Source organism: Lissotriton helveticus, chromosome 12 (assembly GCF_964261635.1).
Source record: "Lissotriton helveticus chromosome 12, aLisHel1.1, whole genome shotgun sequence".
NCBI classification, from domain to species: domain Eukaryota; kingdom Metazoa; phylum Chordata; class Amphibia; order Caudata; family Salamandridae; genus Lissotriton; species Lissotriton helveticus.
Genome location: NC_136073.1, coordinates 77,777,504 through 77,798,272, shown reverse-complemented (window position 1 = coordinate 77,798,272; position 20,769 = coordinate 77,777,504). Strand labels below are relative to the sequence as shown.

The following is a 20,769-nucleotide window of genomic DNA, read 5'->3' as shown; positions in this document are numbered from 1 at the left end:
GCTGTCTCTCTGGGGTAGGGTATGCTTTGCTCAGTCTTGTGTCTAGCGTGGCCCCTAAAAAATAATTTATTTGTGATGTAGCCCAGCTCACTGAATAGGTTCATTCAGGCAGTTGTTGATGTCTGTGCAGCCTGACTGGGAGGTGCTTTGACCAAGAAGTCATCGAGCTAAAGGTACACTTGATGTTTGTGTTGCCTCAGAAAGGCTGCTACAAGTGCAAAGTACTTGGTGAAAATGCGAGGGGTGGATTTTAGGCCAAAGGCAATCAACTTTAACTGGTAATGGCTACTGGTCACTGTGAATCTTAGAATGTTTCTGTGTTTTGGGTGGATGGGAAGATAAAAAATATGCATCTTGGAGATCAAGGGTTGACATAGAGGCCCCTAGACACTGTTCGGTGCGGGAACCGACCGTCCATAGGTCTGCGGTTCTATTATGATGCGACCGCACATGGTACGGTTGCAAACTCCCATTTCTCTATGAGAGCTTATGCTGTGGGCAGTTTCCTCCTGCAGCACAAGCTCCCATAGAGAAATGAGAGTTTGTGAAAATCCCTGCATTGTGTGGCAGGCACCACACAGTGCTTGGATTTAGAGGGGGAACCATAGATGCATCCCCCTTCCCTGGCCCAAAACCAGAGGCCGCGGAGGAAAGGGGGCCCTGATAGGGGCCCCCATAGTCGCTATCCGAAATGCTTTCCATGTCGGAAAGCCCAACATGGAAAGCCTGTAGGAAACCAACATCATAATCCCTATGGCGGAAATGCCGTACGTAAGGGATTATATGGCATTTTCCGACTGCCCGACAGGCTCCTTAAGCTCGTAGGAAGCCAGCTATATTGACTGGCCAGTTTGAATTCCCCACCATAATTGTAATGCAGCAGTCCAAATTCACACCAAGGATGTGGGTCGGAAAGCCTCCAAACTGTGGTCAGAGGCTTTCCGACCGACATCCAAATTAGGGTCATAGTCTCCTTGGTTCAGGAGCTGCAGTATATCCTGCAGTGTTATCATGACAAAATGAGATAGGTGTTCAGGATTCTCAGATCCATGATCGGTCACCACTCCTTTGACTTCTTGCGGACAGAGAAGAAAAGGGAATAAAAATCTCTTCTGTTCTGGGCTACAAGAACTCTCTCTATAGTTCCTTTTTCTAGCATGGTTTTGACCTGCAACTTGAGGAGTTGCATGGAGGTTTGGGGTGGGGTTGGAGTTTTTGTTATTAAATTCTAATGTATGGCTGAATTGAACAAGGTCTAAGACCCATTGGTCGGTTGTTATTTCTTGCTAGTGTGAAAGGTGATTGGTTATTCTCCCTCCGAGGTGGGATGGAAAAAGAAGGGGAGTAGCCGGTGCCTGTTACTGGTCATTGACGGTGGCTGGTATCTTTTCCTTGCCGTCTCAATTTTTCCCTTGGAAGGATCTATTATAGGCAGCTTCTGTCAGTTACCTTTATTGATATTGGGGACGAAACTGCTGAGAAGCTGTTGAATAAGTGAGGTAGCAAAACTGCTGGTAGTCTCCTCTATTGGAGGATTGCCCTCTTCCCTGAGCGACGGGAAAGGTCATTTTTCTGTATTGCAGGGTCCCCAATGATTTGAGCATGTCAGTGTCTGTTTTGATTGCCTCGAGGGCATCAGCGACATGTTTGCCATCGTAAGATTTAATTTTAAAACCTCCGACCTGAAGGAAGTGGCTTTGAGCCTGCTCTGTGTTCTTAACACTGCTGCCCCTGCTAGTTGTTGAAAACCAGAACTAGCAATGTCCATAGCGCAACCAATCATTTCAGATGATGCGTGCTCACCCTCCAGCAAGAATTTCTTGGCTTCAGCTTTTACGTCCTATGGAAGATTGCCTAAGGGTCTAATTATGACTTTGGCACTTTCGAAGAGGGGACGCCACACTGCCGCCCCCCTCCAAGACCCCCAAAGCAATTAAAGACCGCCTGCCACAGTACAACTTATTTTTACTCTAGCAGGTGGTTCTTTAGCAGCCCTTAAAAAAAGGCACCGCAATGGGTTTATCAAAGGCAGTTACTGCAGGGCATGGACTATCAAATCCATGCCCTGCAGGAACTAGGGGTGCATGCACACAGGGGGACACAACTTGTGCCCCGCTGCAGGCACCTCATGGCGCAGAGGCAACAGGGTGCCCTTTGTTTCCTCACCACCACACTTTTCATGGCAGTCGTACCGCCATGAAAAGTGTGGCGGTGAGGAAACTCCATGATGCTTGGCGGTGCTGCATCACACTGTCAGCATATTAAGGGCCTCAGACCGCAGCGCCTCTGCCAGGGATCTTGGATCCGTGGCGGAAGCAGCAGACCTATAATGGTCCAACCGCTACAGTCCTTATGCAGCGGGCAAACCACCACCACGAGTTCGGCCATCCATTGAACCACTAAACTCATAATAAGGGCCTTGGTTTGGAGAGATATCGGATTGGAGAGATATCGGACCACATCTTGAGATTGTATCACCTGAGAACACCCAAAGAGTCCGCCGCCCTTACTGTAAGTGCTTACAATGAGGAACAATGCTTTTCGATATTACCAAAACACCTACCCACTTTGTCTGGAGGCGTAGAAATTAGTGCTGAAGGGATTTGAGACCGGCGCTGGGCTACCTGTGTGATTACGGAATCTGGTTTGGGGTAGCCCGTGAGACACGCAGGAGTATCTTCCGGGCCTTGTACTTTTTATCCAGGCATGGTAACACTGCAGCAACTGTGGCTGGATTTTTCTTCACCTTTATGCCCTCATCCTTGATGTAATCGACAATGGGAATAGCTCTAATGCTTTTACGAAAGGGATCCTTAAAATCATAAAGAAAACGGTCTGTTGGTTTTGTAGGCATGGAAAGTTTGAACCTGCTTACTGCTCTTTCGCAAAGGTTATGAACCCCCTATGTCCTCGGGAGGAGAATACACACGAGGAGGCGTTGGAGATGATGGCATTGGTAGAAGATATGCATCCCATACAGTATGAGCATCATGGAGCTCACCCTCCTCTCTGTCATCATCTGAAGATGTGGGATCCTTGAGGAGAGCTGTTGGCTGAGTGTGCCATATCAATGGAGGCATAAGTAATTGTGGAAGAGCTCATACTGTCGACGGCTGCAAAGGTGAAGGAAGACTTTGCAGGTGGAGAAGTGTGTTTTTTGGAAGGCGACGTTGGAGGTAAACATGTTCCATAATCTCTTAACATGAACTGCAGGTCAGAAAAGAGTGGTGAAGGAAGACACACCATTTCTTCTTGATATTGCTGGTGGGATTATTCTGGAGGAGCGTAGTACCCCTGGTCGTAAAATTCACCCTCGTCGTACTCATCCTCTTCACATTTGACATGCATCTCAGATGAACTGTGCACAATGGCAAAAGGACCATTGTCATCAGTCATCCTCTTCTAAAAGGTGGGTAGGCAGCAATGGTGACACCTTACTTGGTGAAAAATGAGCAGGTGTGAGAGGCTTTGATTTTCTCCTGCTTTTGTATCTTTTCTAGAATTTTTCCTCTCGTGGACGAGGATGTCGGCAAGATCGTGGACGGTGTTTTGAGTGAAGATGCTGCTGAGGCTGCTTTTGCTGTTGACTGGAGTGCTGTCGTCAATCTTGAGCGTCAGTGGTATAGGAGGTTTAACTTGTCAACGAGGAGGTAATTGAGAAGGACGTGGTCGTAGACAGAGTGGATATGATAGTTAGTGGAAGTCGTAGACACTGAGGTGAATGTCTTTGTCTTTGAGAGGGGTGATGACGATTTTCTCGTCAATGGTGAAAAACTCACCGACGATCTCTCCGTCGATGGAGCAGATGAAGGCTTTTTTTAAAGTGTGACGAATTTGAGTTGTAGGAGGCTCAGACCTTGAATTTTCAGGTCGTTTTGAGGAAAAAGTTGGATTTTTCTTCTCCTTTTCCCTTGAGGAAACCTCAACTTATGAGGGGTCTTTTTCAAGGAATTTGTTTTAGGAGGTTCCTGAGAAGAATGCGAATGAGAAACTTCTTTCTCTCTTTTTTGAGACCTCTTTGAGGAAGATGAAGAATCCTCACTGTCATCATCTGACACAGACTTCTTTCTGGTTCTAGGTTTTTGGAGCTATAACAACAGTTTCTCTTCAAAGTCTTTCAAGGTTTTTGAAGAGAAGATATGACATACCTTGCAGTCCTTGGCCTTGTGAGATGGATAAAGGCAGTATATGCAGGGTTGAAATAGACCTTCTTTGCTTTTTCTGACATGTCAAAAGTCACGTTTTGGGGCAATAAAACAGATATATTGGAGTATAAAGAGATGTATCATTGAAAATCTTCTGGAATAAGTCAGGAACAGGTATAACTAGGAAGAGCTCAGTGGAGACTCCCTTACACTACATGCAGTAAATGATCTGAGGGACTGGGGCTTCTCACAGGAGTGCTCCAGATGGTAGTGCAACCTGACTGGTTGAAACTTAAGTTTGGTTTCTTTTTAAAAAAAGGACTATGATATGCTACTAAACTGAAGAGCCTAGGGTCTTTCACGTCTATACCTTTCATTGCATTGCTTTCCTAAGGTACCATGGGACTCCCATCTAGACGACAGGAAATGATACAAGCATGTGAATCTATCAAAGATCCAATATTGGAGTAAGCCTGGAACATCTGACCCCTAAAGTTGTTCTACCGCCATGAACTTGCGCAAACACCGGAGGAGTTCTGGCAAGAGCAAAAGGGAGTACAGCAAACTGAAAATACTCCGGACCACCATAACCCAACGGGCATATGGAAATAGGCGTTCTGCAGGTCAAGCACCACCACCCAGTCTCCAAGGTAGAAGACAGTCAAGACTTGGGCAAGTGTGAGCATCTTGAATTTTCTCTTCTGGAGGAAGGCCTTAAAAGGTTGCAGGTCTAGAATAGGACGAGGGCTTCTGCCATTTTATCGGCACCAGAAAGTAGTTGGAATAACAACCACAGCCTACTTCTGGTACCAGCATCCTTTCGCTAGCCCTGTTGGCCAAAAAGGCTTACACTTCCTGCAGCAAAACTGATGGATTGCCCTCCATCAGTTGTTGGGGGACGGTGGAAGGTGCAGTGGCATAGAAAGGAAAAATATGGCATACCCCTTCTGAACAATTTGCAAGCCACTACTGTCCGATGTTATGGGTTGCAAACCTAGCAAACTTCAAATCCTGCCATCCTGCCACCCACAGGGTGGCTGTGCTCCCCTAAGGGTATGTTAAAGGGGTTTAGTAGGTGGAACTGCAGAGGTTATAGTGAACTGGGTGGCCTGGCTCTTTTAGTGAACAAGCCATATAATGTTGAGAGATAAAGCAGACATTTCACTTTTTGACAAGGATAAGTAAAGGTTTTCATCTCGATAAGGATGTATTTCTCAACATGTTTTTGGAATCATTCTGCCGAGACTGTGCAAAGTCTTGAATACTTAGATGTCTGAATGTGGCACAAGGACATCCTCGTTTTCTATCAGGACCTCAGAAAAAGTATTCTGATCTCCAAGACATCCTTAGGTATCTGTGGGGATGTGCACCATGCACATCCCCACAGGTTGTTCTCTTAACCCTACTCGTAAAGTCAGAATCAGGGAAATGCCAGAAGCGTTTGGGGGTGTGGCGGGGAATGCACACACCGTGCTCATCTACAAGGCAGCCGTCTGTGATACTTTACAAAAATTCTACAAGCCGTAAGTGTTGGATGCTACCTCTAGGGATGACTCACTGTTTGGTCAAGACAAGCAGAAAATACAACTCTAGCTAAATTGTTTCCTGGAAGGCTTATACCAGCCAGACAAAGATTTACTGCTTGAATGTCCTCCTCTACAAAGAACTTAAGAGAATGAGATGTAAACATAAGTATAAATCACTCACTATATTATCTAGAGTACCTTTATGTTCAGAAGACCCATGCATAATATGAGAACGATTCCAACCTCTCAACTCAGTCCTGGTCACAATTACGTTCACTCAAAAGCAGAGTGAAGAACTGCACTAAAAATGTTTTATTTAAATGGTAAGAGCATATTCACCAAAGCACAGTGTCATGAATCTGCTATAATATGGTCCAACGGCTGGACATCTCATCCACAGGAATGAATGGGCACAGATTAGACAAAGACCTTCAGGTGTAGGCTGTTTGGACAGAAACCACAATTGGCATTTTTATATTCTTTATGGTGTTCAGAGGCAGCCAGTGAACCTCCTTTCTGGATGTGGGTGACACATCCAGAAAGGAGTAATGGGGAATGGGGTGGGTAATAGTTCCTGTTTCTGCAAATTATTAATTCTAAATAAAAATAATTTTCTCTATGCTACGGAGAAGCCTAGAGAAGAATTCTTCCTAATCAACTGCAAAAGCTATGGCTTGTATAATCTACTTGATAATTTCTTTCTTAAATCTATTAAATACCAAACGCACCAGAGGCAATGAAATGTATTGTCAGCACGCTCTGGGTCCATTGACAAAAAACAATATTCTACAATCATATTTATATTCTCTACTATAGTGTTATGAATACTGGGTCACAGTTTTACAAAAAGGATAACGCAAGAGGGGCCAGAATCCGGCAGTGCAAACACAGATTGCCATATACATGAAAAGTGTATATCCATGGATCAGGCACAGCATGTGGTGCACCAACTCATGGTCTAAGGGCATGACAGGGAGGGAAATGGGCGATGCTGCTTCTGAGCAGTGGACTTCATACTCCTTCTGCGAAGGGAAGCAGTGGAGGCTATCAAGGGAGTTCTGCTTTTGTCCCAGCAGTGAATGGCCACACTCCCCTTCATGGTAGTCAGGTGAGGTATCCTTTCTGTGATACCAATCTCCGAATCCAAAATTAAGCGGGAAAGCAAACATGTACCATATCTGTGTCTTGGAGATTTGCCACTTAGTATCATGTTTGCTGGGCATTAGGGCTACCCCACCCCAGTCTTTCAATTACCATATTCAAAGTGGGCCCAACATGAAGTAGTTAAAGATCAAATGTTTGATCATATACTCATTTTTGAGAAAAAAAGGCATTAATTAAACCCACTTCCAACAAAACGAGTAGACCTGGAAGTGCTCCCAGCCTGCAGGGTAAGACTAAGATAGTACAGTGATTTTATTCACACAAATCTACTGAGTAAATGCTGGAAAGTGGGAAAAAAAGAAACATCAAGCAATGTTCATTTTATCCAGCAGTTCCCTCTCCTCTCCAGTCACTTGTCCAACAATATTTGACTTTGTACACAATGTTTAGGTTCATAATTTGTTGCCTTCAACAGGATATGCATAGATTCTGGTGGTTATTAATACTAATATATATATATATATATATATATATACTAGCAGCCCGTCCCGACGTTGTCCGGGTATGAAATAGAATGTGTGTAATGTGTGTATTTGGCAAGGGCAATTTATTTTAAAATCTTGCGGTAGACAACATTTTTTGTTTCATTAGAATAGGGACGGAGAAGGCCCAGCTGCAGCCCTGGTTGATGTTAGCAGGCGCGTGTAATTGGTGTAGTAATGTCGTTGAATGAGAGAGTTATCAGCCCCGGGTAAATCCGTTTAATGAGAGAGTTGAGTGACAGCGAGTAGGAGAGGCTGCAGTAATTGTCCCCACAGACACGCTCATTTGCATGTTCCCCCGCTTGAGGCCCAGATGCAGGCCTGGTTGATGTTATCAGGCGCGTGCAATTAGTGTACTGATCCGCCGCCTGAGCCCGGCTAGAGCCCTGGTTGATGGTAGCAGGCGCGTGTAATTTCGTTGAATGAGAGAGTTCAGTAACAGCGCGCAGGAGAGGCTGCAGAAACGTTACTTACCAGGCCACCAGGTGAATGCGTTTGTCATGCCCCCAGCACACGGTCACAGCAGACGATCTTCTGATTAATGTACGACCCACATGGCATGAAGGGCGGAACGTAGCACACGCCCCCAGCGTGCCCCTTGATGCGGCGCAATTGCGTTCACATGGCATGAAGGCCGGACACACGCCCCCAGCATTTCTCATGCCCCCAGCGTGTCACCCAACCCAGCGTGCCCCTTGATGCTGCGCAGCAACGTAATTGGCGCTTGTATGTACGACTCACATGACATGAAGGGCGGACACACGCCCCCAGCGTTTGGCACGCCCCCAGCCCACGCCCACAGCACAACGCAGACACGCCCACAAGGGACTACTTTGCTGGCACGGTTCTTTTACCTTTTAAATGTATAAAGGAGTTGGCCTAACGGCTAAGGCGCTCGACCTCGGACCTGGGGATGTGGGTTCGAGTCTTAGTAACACGCCAAACATACTGTGATTCTGGGCAAACCACTTCATCTCCCCGTGCCTAACAAAAATGAATGTGTGTCCTCATGTACCATAACTGGTGCTATGTAAAGCGCTCTGATACCTGATTCAGTTCGGGTCAAGTTCGCGCTATATAAAACTCTAGAAAAAAAAAAAAATATATATATATATGGTGGCAGTCTGCATAGCCTATGTCCTTCTGCTGCAACTGCCCTTTCCAATGCTGTATTGGATGTTGTGATTGATGCTGTGGTTACTGAGATTTCCCGCCTCAAAGGTTTAGGCTCTCTCTTTATAATATTAGTATGGATATGGATTTACATATATATATATATATATATATATATATATATATATATTTTTTTTTTTAATTTTTTTTTGCAAAAGATAAAGACACCAAAACCTGTGAGGAGTTACGTACAGCAATGAGCAAAAGAATTAAAAGCTATGAGATGGAAATACGCAAAAGGAAGCAAACCAAATTCCAGAGAGATGAAGAAGATTATTCATCGGGTAGAATTCTCACGTATGCACGGAAATTTGACGCCACACGTAAAAGATTGGCTCAGGGAAGTGAACAGTCAACAGGCCTGGACACTGAGGAATCAGAAGTGGAAACCTCAGATGGGGAACAAAATATAGTCCAGACATCTAAAGGAAAGGAGACAGGCAAACCTTTTTTAGACGAATATCGGGTAATGAAGGAAACCCGCCAAAGACCACAACAGAGAAATCAGCCACCTCAACAAAGTCAAAGAGGAGGACGAGGCGGGGGAGGAGGCACAAGGGGAGGTTCGCAAAACATCACCACCCCGATGGTGACACGGAGTGTTTCCAATCGCAAAAGGAAGTAACTGCGAAAGAGGAGAACAATGTCATCAATTTATCCAAAAGAATTTTGACGAAGGATGAGATCAATGTATTGAAAAAAGGTTTAAGTTTCTGTCCGACAAGCGAGTTCAATCTAGTGGATGCCAAAATAGACTTGTTTAAATATATAAGGAAGCTAAAGTTCAGAAAAATCTTCTTACAAATTCCTGAAAAAGTTCCTCCAAATAGTTCTAAAGCAACAGCTATAACAGATGAAGATAATCTCTTGGAAGTCCTGCTCACACCGACACAAGACTTACAAATTCAAGAACAAGAGACAAGCACACCAAGTGAACTGTTTCCGGACCAAATCAGAGATCCGAGCAACTTGAAACAAAAATCAAGAAAACTACCGAACATACCCCATGATGCTATTGACGTGTTCAATGAAGCGATAACAGCAGATTTGGAAAAGATGGCAAACAATAAAATGGATCTAAAGTCCTCCAATATATCAAGGAGGGAATGGGCAGCTATCAAGTCCTTACGTGATGACAAGACAATTGAGATCAAGCCCTCAGATAAGGGCGGGAACATTGTCATTTTTAGTAAGGAACACTACGAACAGGAGGCACAGAGACAATTGAGAGACAAAGAATGCTACATCACAGCAAAAAGAGAGGAATATGTCAAATCTATCGCAGAATATGAAAATCTATTAAAACAGTGGAAGGAAGAGGGCATGCTAAGCCCCGATGAATTTGACTTTCTGTACTGTGATTCCCCCATGTTTCCCACATTCTACCATTTGCCAAAAATCCATAAAAATGCCAAAAGACCACCAGGGAGGCCGATAGTCTCGGCGATCGGCAGCCTTTTGGAGAACACATCGCGCTTCATAGACATTTTCTTGGCACCGATTGTTAAGGACCTGCCCTCTTATGTAAGAGACACACAGGACTTTCTCCGCATCATGGACAATGTCTCCTGGGACAAAGACATGCTACTAATAACTATGGATGTCGTTAACCTGTATACATGCATAGATCATGAACAAGGTCTGAGTGCGACAAAGTGGTTTTTAGAGAAAAAACAGCCGAAATATCGTACACACAGTGACATGATCCTATGCATGATGAGGTTCTGTTTGTTTAATAACTACTTCCTATTTGCAGGCCAACTGTACAAGCAGATAAGGGGGACCTCTATGGGCTCGTGCTTCTCCCCCAGCTACGCGAATCTATTCGTGGGCTGGTGGGAGAAGCACGAGGCATGGGAAGGCAGAAATGAAAGATGGTGTGAAAACATATTGATGTGGACCAGATACATCGATGACCTGTTTATTGTTTGGAGGGGAGACAAGGCCTCGGCTGAGGAGTATGTGTCATCTCTAAACAATAATGAGCTGAATTTACAGTTCACCTACACCATAAGTGATCAGAGTGTATGTTACCTTGACCTAGAGGTGTTTGTGGAAAAAGACCATCTCCACACTAGACTTTATAGAAAGCCAACGGCCGGCAATGCCATTCTACATGCGGCCAGCCACCACCCAAGGAGTCTAGTAAGGAATGTACCGTATGGTGAATACCTTAGACTCAAAAGAAATTGCTCTGGAACAGATGATTTCAAAAAAGCCCGGGAGGAAGCCAGCGATAGGTTTCAAGCGAGGGGATACTCGCGTAACATCCTAGAGCAAGCAAATGCAAAGGCAGAAAATGTGGACAGGAGGGACCTCCTGTTGGTTAAGGAGTCAAGGAAAGACAATGAGCAGGTCAGAATGATAACAACGTTTAATAACAAATCTGGAGAACTGGTCCAAACCTTTAAGAAAAACTGGCACATATTACACACTGATAACATCCTAAAAAAGGTCTTACCAGACAGACCCATGGTAACATACAGGAGATGCCAGTCACTTTCGGACCACCTAGTTCACAGCCACTACTCCCCTGAAACAGCGAATCAAACACACAACAAGGTTGTTGGCTTTTTTCCTTGCCTACGCTGCAAGGCGTGCAGATTCAGTAAAAAGATCAAGGAGTATCCATGTAGATCGGGAGAGGACAGAGCGGACAGAAAAATTTCCAAACATCTAAACTGTAATTCAGAATATACAGTTTACTGTCTGGTCTGCCCCTGTCAAAAAAGGTACGTAGGCAGCACCATAAAACCTGCGAAAATGAGGATCTTAGAGCATATGAGGGCCATCGCGAACAATGATAAAACCTACCCGATGGCCCGTCATTTTGCAGAACAACATCAGAGTAACAGAGATTTACTCTCCTACTACTGCATAGATCAGATCCCTAGAACAGAACGAGGGGGAAATAGAGAAAAAGCCCTCCGGATACTGGAATCGAGGTACATTCTAGACCTTAAAACTATGACACCATGGGGTCTCAATAATGACGCAGAAATGTGGGCACACCTATGAGAATCCCCCGATCCCCAAGAAGAACTAGTATCTCAGTATACTGTAATGATACTCCCTGACCAAATGTAAATTATATGAGACTGCAGCCTTGCGAAAACGTATACTCTCCCTGAAATGCCATGAGGATAAGAGATATAACAGATTACAGTGATACTAGCATATCTTGTCTGCTAAGTGTGGCGAATCACTAGCCCATATAGGGCGCAATCACAAATAACCTGCCCAGTTCAATTTTGGCTTTACTATATGTATATACACAATGTACATACACACACAGTCTGTAATGGGTTTAGGAATATGATAACTGTAAATATACTTGATTTGCACACAGGAATGACTTGTATATAATTGGGAATACATCCCTACACAACAAGGAGGATGTCTAAAAAAACTATGTAAATAATAATGCTAGTATCACAAAGCTAAAATTGCACGAATTTAAGTGTCAGTCATGAAAACATTTTGTCAATTGTCAAACGTGGTTTTAAAATTTGCACATAGCACTTTATTTATCGCCATTCTTAAGAGAACAGTAAAAATGATTGTATATACACACTACAAGATGGCCGCCACGAAACTAAGTTGTACATTTTCTATGTCTATGAACTAGAAAGGGCGGACTGTTTAAAAATGGTGAACTGTTTGTACACTGACGACACTGACGAAGCCTTGAGCGAAACGCGTCTGTCGGGGGTGCTGGGGGGTTTGGAAACAAATATATACTTCATCACGATACCGGTGTGCTGGTCGTTTTTTCTGGACACTATTGTTTGGGAGCGTGTGCTGATATATATATATATATATATATATATATATATAAAAACACAAGATGCCCTGAAGCATTCTGGAAAGCACTCGACAGTCCTCTGCCCTCCGGGCTTCAATTCACCATGCGATTCCGCCTCCGCCAAACAGTTAATTTTGCCGACGCGTTTCGGGATTAGACATCCCTTCCTCATGGGCTCGCTAAAATTACACTCGAACACTCCATTTCGTTGCATTTCCGTCTTTTTATTAACAAACCCCCAGTGGGCGTGTGCTGCATTCACCTGCTCACCAATGTTCCCTGGGATTTGTAGTCCGTAATGCAGTCTGTTTGTTTCCTTGTAGTAAGGTCGAGTTGTACATTTTATATATCATGCTTCTTTATTTAAATGCCTTGAGTAGGCTGCGGTGCGGTCAGGCATGTTTTGTTAAGTGAAGAGTCCTGTGCCAAAAAGCTCCCAAAAGTTAGGATCTCGGGCCTCGTCTAACTGGCAAAACCTCCTTGCCTTAGCAGACGATGGTGCCTCCCACACGGCCGGGCTGCCGTGTAAGTAATGAAAACACAAGATGCCCTGAAGCATTCTGGAAAGCACTCAACAGTCCTCTGCCCTCCGGGCTTCAATTCACCATGCGATTCCGCCTCCGCCAAACAGTTAATTTTGCCGACGCGTTTCGGGATTAGACATCCCTTCCTCATGGGCTCGCTAAAATTACACTCGAACACTCCATTTCATTGCATTTCCGTTTTTTTATTAACAAACCCCCAGTGGGCGTGTGCTGCATTCACCTGCTCACCAATGTTCCCTGGGATTTGTAGTCCGTAATGCAGTCTGTTTGTTTCCTTGTAGTAAGGTCGAGTTGTACATTTTATATATCATGCTTCTTGAGGAAGGGATGTCTAATCCCGAAACGCGTCGGCAAAAGGCAAGGAGGTTTTCCCAGTTAGACGAGGCCCGAGATCCTAACTTTTGGGAGCTTTTTGGCACAGGACTCTTCACTTAACAAAACATGCCTGACCGCACCGCAGCCTACTCAAGGCATTTAAATAAAGAAACATGATATATAAAATGTACAACTCGACCTTACTACAAGGAAACAAACAGACTGCATTACGGACTACAAATCCCAGGGAACATTGGTGAGCAGGTGAATGCAGCACACGCCCACTGGGGGTTTGTTAATAAAAAGACGGAAATGCAACGAAATGGAGTGTTCAAGTGTAATTTTAGCGAGCCCATGAGGAAGGGATGTCTAATCCCGAAACGCGTCGGCAAAATTAACTGTTTGGCGGAGGCGGAATCGCATGGTGAATTGAAGCCCGGAGGGCAGAGGACTGTCGAGTGCTTTCCAGAATGCTTCAGGGCATCTTGTGTTTTCATATATATATATATATATATACAAAATTATATATAATTTTGATTTTTCACAGTGTTGTAATTCCTATATGAAATGCCTGTTGTGATTGAATTAATCTCATAATCTGTGGTCTTCTAATGATATACAATTATCGTGATGGGTAGAATACTGCTAATGGATAGAATGGGACTCAGAGATATGAGGGGGAACATGTTCAGCTGTATAACAATGATGTTTTCAGCCCTAACCAATTTTACGGACAATACAAGCTATAAAAGGCCTTTTTTGCATAACTTTCTCCTAATAGAAGCTCCCAATGTAGCCAAGCAATGCCTAACTGAAGGTCATGATCCGCACATGAGGGCCGCTATTTTGTTTGTGTACCCGGGCCTCTTTTTGGTCCCAATCGACCTGGTCAAGGTGCAAAAATAACTGAAGTTCCATGGCAACATGTTTTGCTTTCTGAGATTGTCACAAATAACAGTGCACATTTAAAAAAAAATTGTTTTTATTTAAAGCAAGAACGTATGGAAGAAAACCCACTTGAACTCTTTCTCTGTCTTGCCGCGCAGGTCTCGCACAAGCCACTGTGAAGAAAAGGCGTCCTGGGGAGGCATCCCCCACCTCATGACCGCATTCAGGAAGGCTTTGCGTTGACGAGTGTTGAACCCCAGGACCTGAAGGTGAAAACAGCCAGGGTGTAAACTCCATTCCTTCATCCTTATATACAATTGTCCATCATGCACAACTCAGTACATTCACGGTCCAATACTCTCTGCCTTCTACCAACTAACTCCGTGTTATATGGACTCCAATATAATACATTCATTCAAATTAATGACTGATGGGTAATTCTGGCCTCTGGCCCTTTGAATTTTTTGTTGATTTGTGTATATAACTCCAACAATACACACAGGTAATCCTGATCCTTACTTTGACACAAAGCGTTAGTCAAAAAGCGAGTTCTGGAGATGAAGCACTGCTTGGGCACTGAAAAGTTTCTCTCAAAAAACCCTCCCAAAAGAAGCACAGTGCAGGTAGTCAGTCAGTCAAAAATTCTTTGTTCGGCCAATATAGAACATAAAAGCACAAAGTGCAGGTAACTTAGAGGGAAAAGTATGCAACTGAGTGTTAAAAAACATATTTATGATTTTATGAACTACACATTTGGCAGAAACGTCCTTGTGTGTGAGGGACAGAAGTCTGTCCTAAATGCAAATAAGGCAAAGGATATTTTGGAGGTCAGCTAATTGTGATGGCCCTGGTGCTCAGCTGCCTGTCACAGACCATGTCAGAGGGCATATGTGTCATAGCTGGATTGATCCCGTCCCCGCTGCTCTTGGTCCCTGTTCGTACAAATGGCCCCTTCTCATAGAACCAGGTATTGATTTTGCACCTGGAAATGAACGGCATTTATGGCATAACATCATATGCTCCTTTCTACACCCCTTATGGATTTCTGCTTTCAATACAGTGCGACGATTGAGGTGTTCAGTTATATTAAAGTAGATATGGTGAAGAAGTTATCAAGCCTCCTTGACCTCCTACTGTTGTCTACAAGTATGCTTGATTTATCACTCTCTTTAATAGTTTCTAAAATTGTGGGACATATATTGAAGCAGGGCGATAGGCAAATATCGCCGCTTTAGCGGCCGTTAAGCGGCGATAATTCTATTGCCCTATTAGCAAGCTGTCGCTAACTGATGTTAGCGACAGCTTTTAGGCAATAGCGAGCGGTTTGGGGCCCGCTTTGCATGTCAGCGATGTTTATCTTTAATGACATGCAAAGTGGGCGTACCCAACCAGTTAGCGACTGAAAGCAGTTGCTAACGTCGCTATCGCCTATTAGCAAGGCAGACGTAGCGATGGAAATATTCACGCTAAGCGCGAATATCTCCAAATACTAACACCTGCCCAGACCAGTTCTTAGCCATGTTATCCAATGGGAAGTGGATAACATGGCTAAGAGCATTTTGTCGCTAATGCGTGAATATCACTGTATTCTCAGTGATATTCACGCATTTCGCCGCTATCGCTGGATATTTTAGCAAAATGGAGAAAAACGTTGCTAATAGCATGTTTTCTCCGCTAACATATCCAGCGATAGGCAGCGATAAAAATATCGTTGCTAAGCCTATTTAGCGATAAATATCGCTACTTGTTGGTAATATGCCCCTGTGTATTTCTGACATATATTGTTATTTACGATTTTTGTGGACCTTTCACTGTATTCATATCATCTTATATATTATCCTTTTACCTTTTTAGTGGATATTATATATTATTTATTACTCTTTATTGTACCTCTATGTATCCATGTATCAACAAATAACTGCTTATACGAAGCTTGGTTTTTATGATCATATTACTTTTTTTTTCTTCAATAAACCTTTTCTTAAACTTTAAAAAAAAAAGTAGATATGGAAGGGTTGGTGAATATCTTTAACAGACTGTACTGTATTTTCTTTGGTTTTGTTAATTTCGTTTGAAGTGAGGGTAATTTGACATGACACTTGCTTCCATGCCCCATCACATGCCACGGGGATGAATGATACAGCAGAAGTCCTGCCACTAGATGGTTAATTCTCTCGAATATAAGGCAACCGTTTGCTCTCGTGGTTACCTGTGTGAATGTATATCAACAACAGGGGAAGCCCCAAAGTTACTCTTATTCCAGACACATCTAGGAATGAATCAATCTGGTCACAGTATTCAGAGTATGCAGAGTTGATGCCAGTGGCTAATCTGAAGGAAACAACAAGGACATTGTTAGCAGCAGTAATTCACTCCGGTGAAAATGTTTGTTCTCACACATCCCCACCCCGTAGGTAAAGGTTTGTTTGTATGTGAAGGCTGAATACTCCGAAACTGGGATGCAATCTATTTTTATGGCTCCATTATCCTGTGCCGGTGTAAATAAGAAGACTGTGACCAATGCATTGTATAACTCTGAGGAATCTCAGCGGCTAAGGGACTTAGGGCTAGATGTAGGTAAATAGGATTTACCGATTTTAAAATACTGAATTTTACCGATTCGGTATTTTAGAATCGGTAAATCCTATGTAGGTAATTATTCGATAAAAATTAACGAATCGTTAAGATTCAGTATTTACCGATTCGGTAATTGCCACTCATTCCTATGGGCCTCCAGGCCCATAGGAATGAATGGCAATTACCGAATCAGTAAATACCGATTCGGTAAAATAGGGAAAGGGTCAAGGTGGCAGGGCGTCACTTTGACTTAAAAAGAAGTGAGTTGTTATTATTGTGAATTGGAGAAAACATTTTCTGTCAGTAAATGAAAGGAACATACTCAAAATGATAATGGACGCGAAGTGAAACTGTTTAACCCCTTGCGTGCTCGTGACGGAACCATTCCGTCACGAGCCAGAGTGGGGCTGTACTGGTGACGGAATGGTTCCGTCACGGCCCGGCCGCCGCGCCTGCGCGGCGCTGATTCCGCGCCTGCGCTGAGCGTTCCATTGAGGGGGCGGGGCCGGGACGGAACCATTCCGTCACAAGCACAGCGCCACCGCGGCTCGTGACGGAGTGGTTCAGTCACAAGCATGACGGTGCCGAGCGGCCCCCCTGACCCCTTGCGCTGCGGCAGAATTACTGCTGCAGCCAAGGGGTTAAAGAAGGCTAGGAAAAAATTCGAAAACAGCCAAATAAGGCCCACAGTACTCCAGAATCCGTCCACTAAGAACCAGAAAAAAGAACTGGAGCAGTTGTCACTGAGAAGGCATGATGGGATATTGGAGGGCTGGGAGCCCTTAAAGCTGCAGTGCCAGTCTTCAGACTTGCATGGCTACATTGTCCTCATTCTTGTTCCCTAAATGTATCCTTAAAATGATTTGTAAAAGAGGTGTTTTCCTTTTCACCTACATATCTGGTGACATGTATGTATTTTTAGTGCCTTCTTATTTTATTACATGAAAGAAACAACTTACTTACCTGTATCTGTGGTCTGTGGTTCTCCAGCGTTGGCATCTTTCATAGACTCAAATGCTTGAATCATTCCCTGTCATTGGAATGTGATTCCCTCTGAAACTTTGCCATAATGCTACAAGGCATTGACAGGTTGAATAGCCCAGACAGTGCCCACTTTTCTGGCACATCCACCTCTTTCTAAAGGAACCAAACTTCATCCAATAAGATGAGAGGGCTCTCAGTCGCAACCCTCCCAGAGGTCTTCACACCTCAGAAATCTAGCACAAGAGTGAATGTATAAATATACATATAATGCTTGAGGTCAGCCTCTATATGAGGAAGAAGGGGGCCCTATGTAAATCTATGAAAGATACTGACACCCGAAAATAAAAAAGTTTCCTATCTGTATGTCCGATTCTCCTGCTTTGGCATCTTTCAGAAATTTAAAAGCTTACATTATTCCTTGTTGTCAGACTAGGATCCCCCAGGACAATGTTAATTCAGCAGTGTACATTTACACTCAATAACAATGATCACTGTAAGCAATTCAAACTGCAGCCATTCAGAAACCAGTATTTATTTTATTTATTTAACAGGTTTTATATAGCGCTGACTAGACCCAGAGGTCTCAGAGCGCTTTACAGCAACTAGGAGAGGTACTGAGAATAAAACGAGTTCAGCAATGTCAAAACAGAACCATAAGGGCCAACAAAATGATTAAACCTAAGACTTAACATAAACAACGAGAGCAAACTGTCTAGGGTGGGACGGGGAAGAGAAAAAAAGGGAAGTCTAGGAGGTGAAGGAGGTGGGAGAAAGTGGGAGGGGAAGGTCTAGGAGGGAGGAGAGGGGAGAACCAGTACCCTCAGGTGATCCCCTCTGAGAGGCCTCCAACTGCCAGATTTTCTTGCTCTTTAAAGGTTTATATTATCAAATGAAGTCTCATGACAAGGGGAGGTGGGTGGGTCGCATGTGAATCTATGAAAGATGCCAATCCTGGAGAGCCGGAGTTCAGATCAGTAACCTTTCCCTTCTTCAGCATTGAATATTTCATAGGTTTACGTTCTTGAATTAAGGTTATCATAGCAGTAACATACACAACATAGTAACAAGGGAATGAGGCTGATCCTTAAGAAAAATATTTGGGAGCACAACTCGTACCACTGTAGTGGCTCTGCTGGTTTCATCATTAATGCAGTAGTGCTTATCAAATGCATTTGTTGTTTTCAAAATCGCTATTTTACAAATATCTTTCAGTTGTATCTCTGAGACCAGGGCACGTGTCCTCATGATGGCCCACGTGGATTAAGCTCTGACTGTCATTGTCAATGGTTTATTCTTTTATATATGAGCTGCTGTGATGCAAGCAATCCATCTTGCTAATGTTTGTTTTGTAAATGGGCTTCCATTATTTACTGGAACAGAAACCATGAATATTTTATCTATTCTATGAAATTCTTTTGTTTATTGTTAATAAAATGTAAGACATCTTTTAACACTTAACTAATGTAGCAACTTTTCAGCCCATGTGCTCTGGTTTTGCTAGATATGTAGGTATAGATCTGTTTTGCTTTATGTGAAAAGACAAAGGAAGTCCAGGAATGAATTTTCGGTCGGTTGGCAGAGTTGCTTTACTCTTTGAAAAATTCAAAGATGGCTCTTTACATAAAAGTGCTTGCTTCTTGCTTACTCTTCTTGCCAATGTATGCTGTTTTCGAAGACAAATGCTGTATCGATGCTTGTGAACAGGTTACTTACCATCGCTAACATCTTTTCTCGTCCGGTGGACTAGTTTGTTCAGGAAGAATGCAGTGTATGGAAGTCTGAAGTTCGCTCACTCACCTGGCAGATGTTATGGTGATGAGGAATGCTGTCATGATGGTCAGAAGGCAAACTGAAAAACTGTGCATAGGTGCAAAGGGAGTGCACATCAGGTAGGTGAGGATCAAATTAAGTTCCCACTGCCATATCATGAAAGGTGTTGTCAGGAACATGTGGACCAACCCTTTTGAAAACCGCGTCACAATAGGTGATTTAATAGGGGATAGCTAATCAGGCAGACATAGAAAGGTTAAAGACTGAAAGATAACCCTTAACAGTTGCCATGGCAAGGCCTTGCCGGGGTAATGAAAGACAAAACAAGAGAATGTCAGACAACTTTGCATTTCAGAGCTGGATGTTAAGGGAAGAACATCAAACCACAAACTTCTACCAGAATCCTGCATAAATAGGTTGGCAAATGGATGTCTGGTTGCCAAGATGACACCACTTCAGGAAGAATATCAAAAGCCGTCAAATGTCGCCATTCAATCTCTACCCATGGAGTTGCAGATTGTGCAGATTAATGTGGAGGACCAGGCCCTGCTGCCATGACAGGAGGTCCTCCCAAAGAATCAGCTGGATTGGAGGACAAAATACTCATTGCCAGAAGTTCCAGATACCATACTTAATTCATTCAGTCTGGTGCCACTAGGATGGCTCGAACCCAGTCTTTCTTGATCCTTTTCAGTATTCTGTAGGAGCAGAAAGGTGTACAGGAGTCCCGGGTACCAGTTGAGGTGAAAGGCATCTCTTAGAGAGAACTGCCTTGAGAACTCAAAATTGCAAACGTTTTGACACTGCACGTTCTCTGCAGTAGTGAAGCCAGTGTTCTCCTCACTGCTAGAAAATACTCTGCACCACCACCAGGTGCAAATACCATTAGTTCATCTAGCCTGGCATTATAAGATCCCGCCATGTGTAAGGCGACCATGGAGATACCATTTTGCAGAGACATAAAGCCTCCTGGCACAGAACCCAAGACTGTACGCCTCCCTGTTTGTTGCATTACCGCATGACGATTGTGTTGTCCGTGAGCACATGTATCCATTACCCCTTGATGGTTGGGACTCATCAAGACCATTAGCTCAGGGTGGAGTAGGGAGAGGGATCTGCTGCCAGTTGAGCACTGCAAGCCTTGCACATTCTCATTTTACACCAGGAAGGACTCACAGATCGCCTTGGTGCTGAACCCAGTGAGATTTCAGATCGCATTGCAGTGCCCACATGTGCCACTTGGCATGGTCCACAGGATGCAGGAGGCCAAGAGGCCCGGGAGCCTCATTAAGTCCCAGGTCAAGCGTTGATACATTAGGATCATAGCTTGAAGATCCTATACTCTTTGAGGTGGGAGGAAGGCTCAGAAGAGCATTGAGGAAGGGGAGCAGTTGA

General features: G+C 43.8%; 1 protein-coding gene across 8 annotated transcripts in view; it reads right to left on the bottom strand.

Annotated features, from left to right (window-relative positions):
- Positions 1 to 20,769, bottom strand: part of CHD3 (chromodomain helicase DNA binding protein 3) — a 1,139,027-nt gene that overhangs the window by 272,239 nt on the left and 846,019 nt on the right. For all 8 annotated transcript variants that reach the window (XM_078670235.1, XM_078670239.1, XM_078670240.1 and 5 more), the window contains one exon: positions 14,173 to 14,306. In XM_078670235.1, coding sequence (XP_078526361.1) covers positions 14,173 to 14,306 — 134 coding nt within the window. The remainder of the gene's footprint in view (positions 1 to 14,172; positions 14,307 to 20,769) is intronic.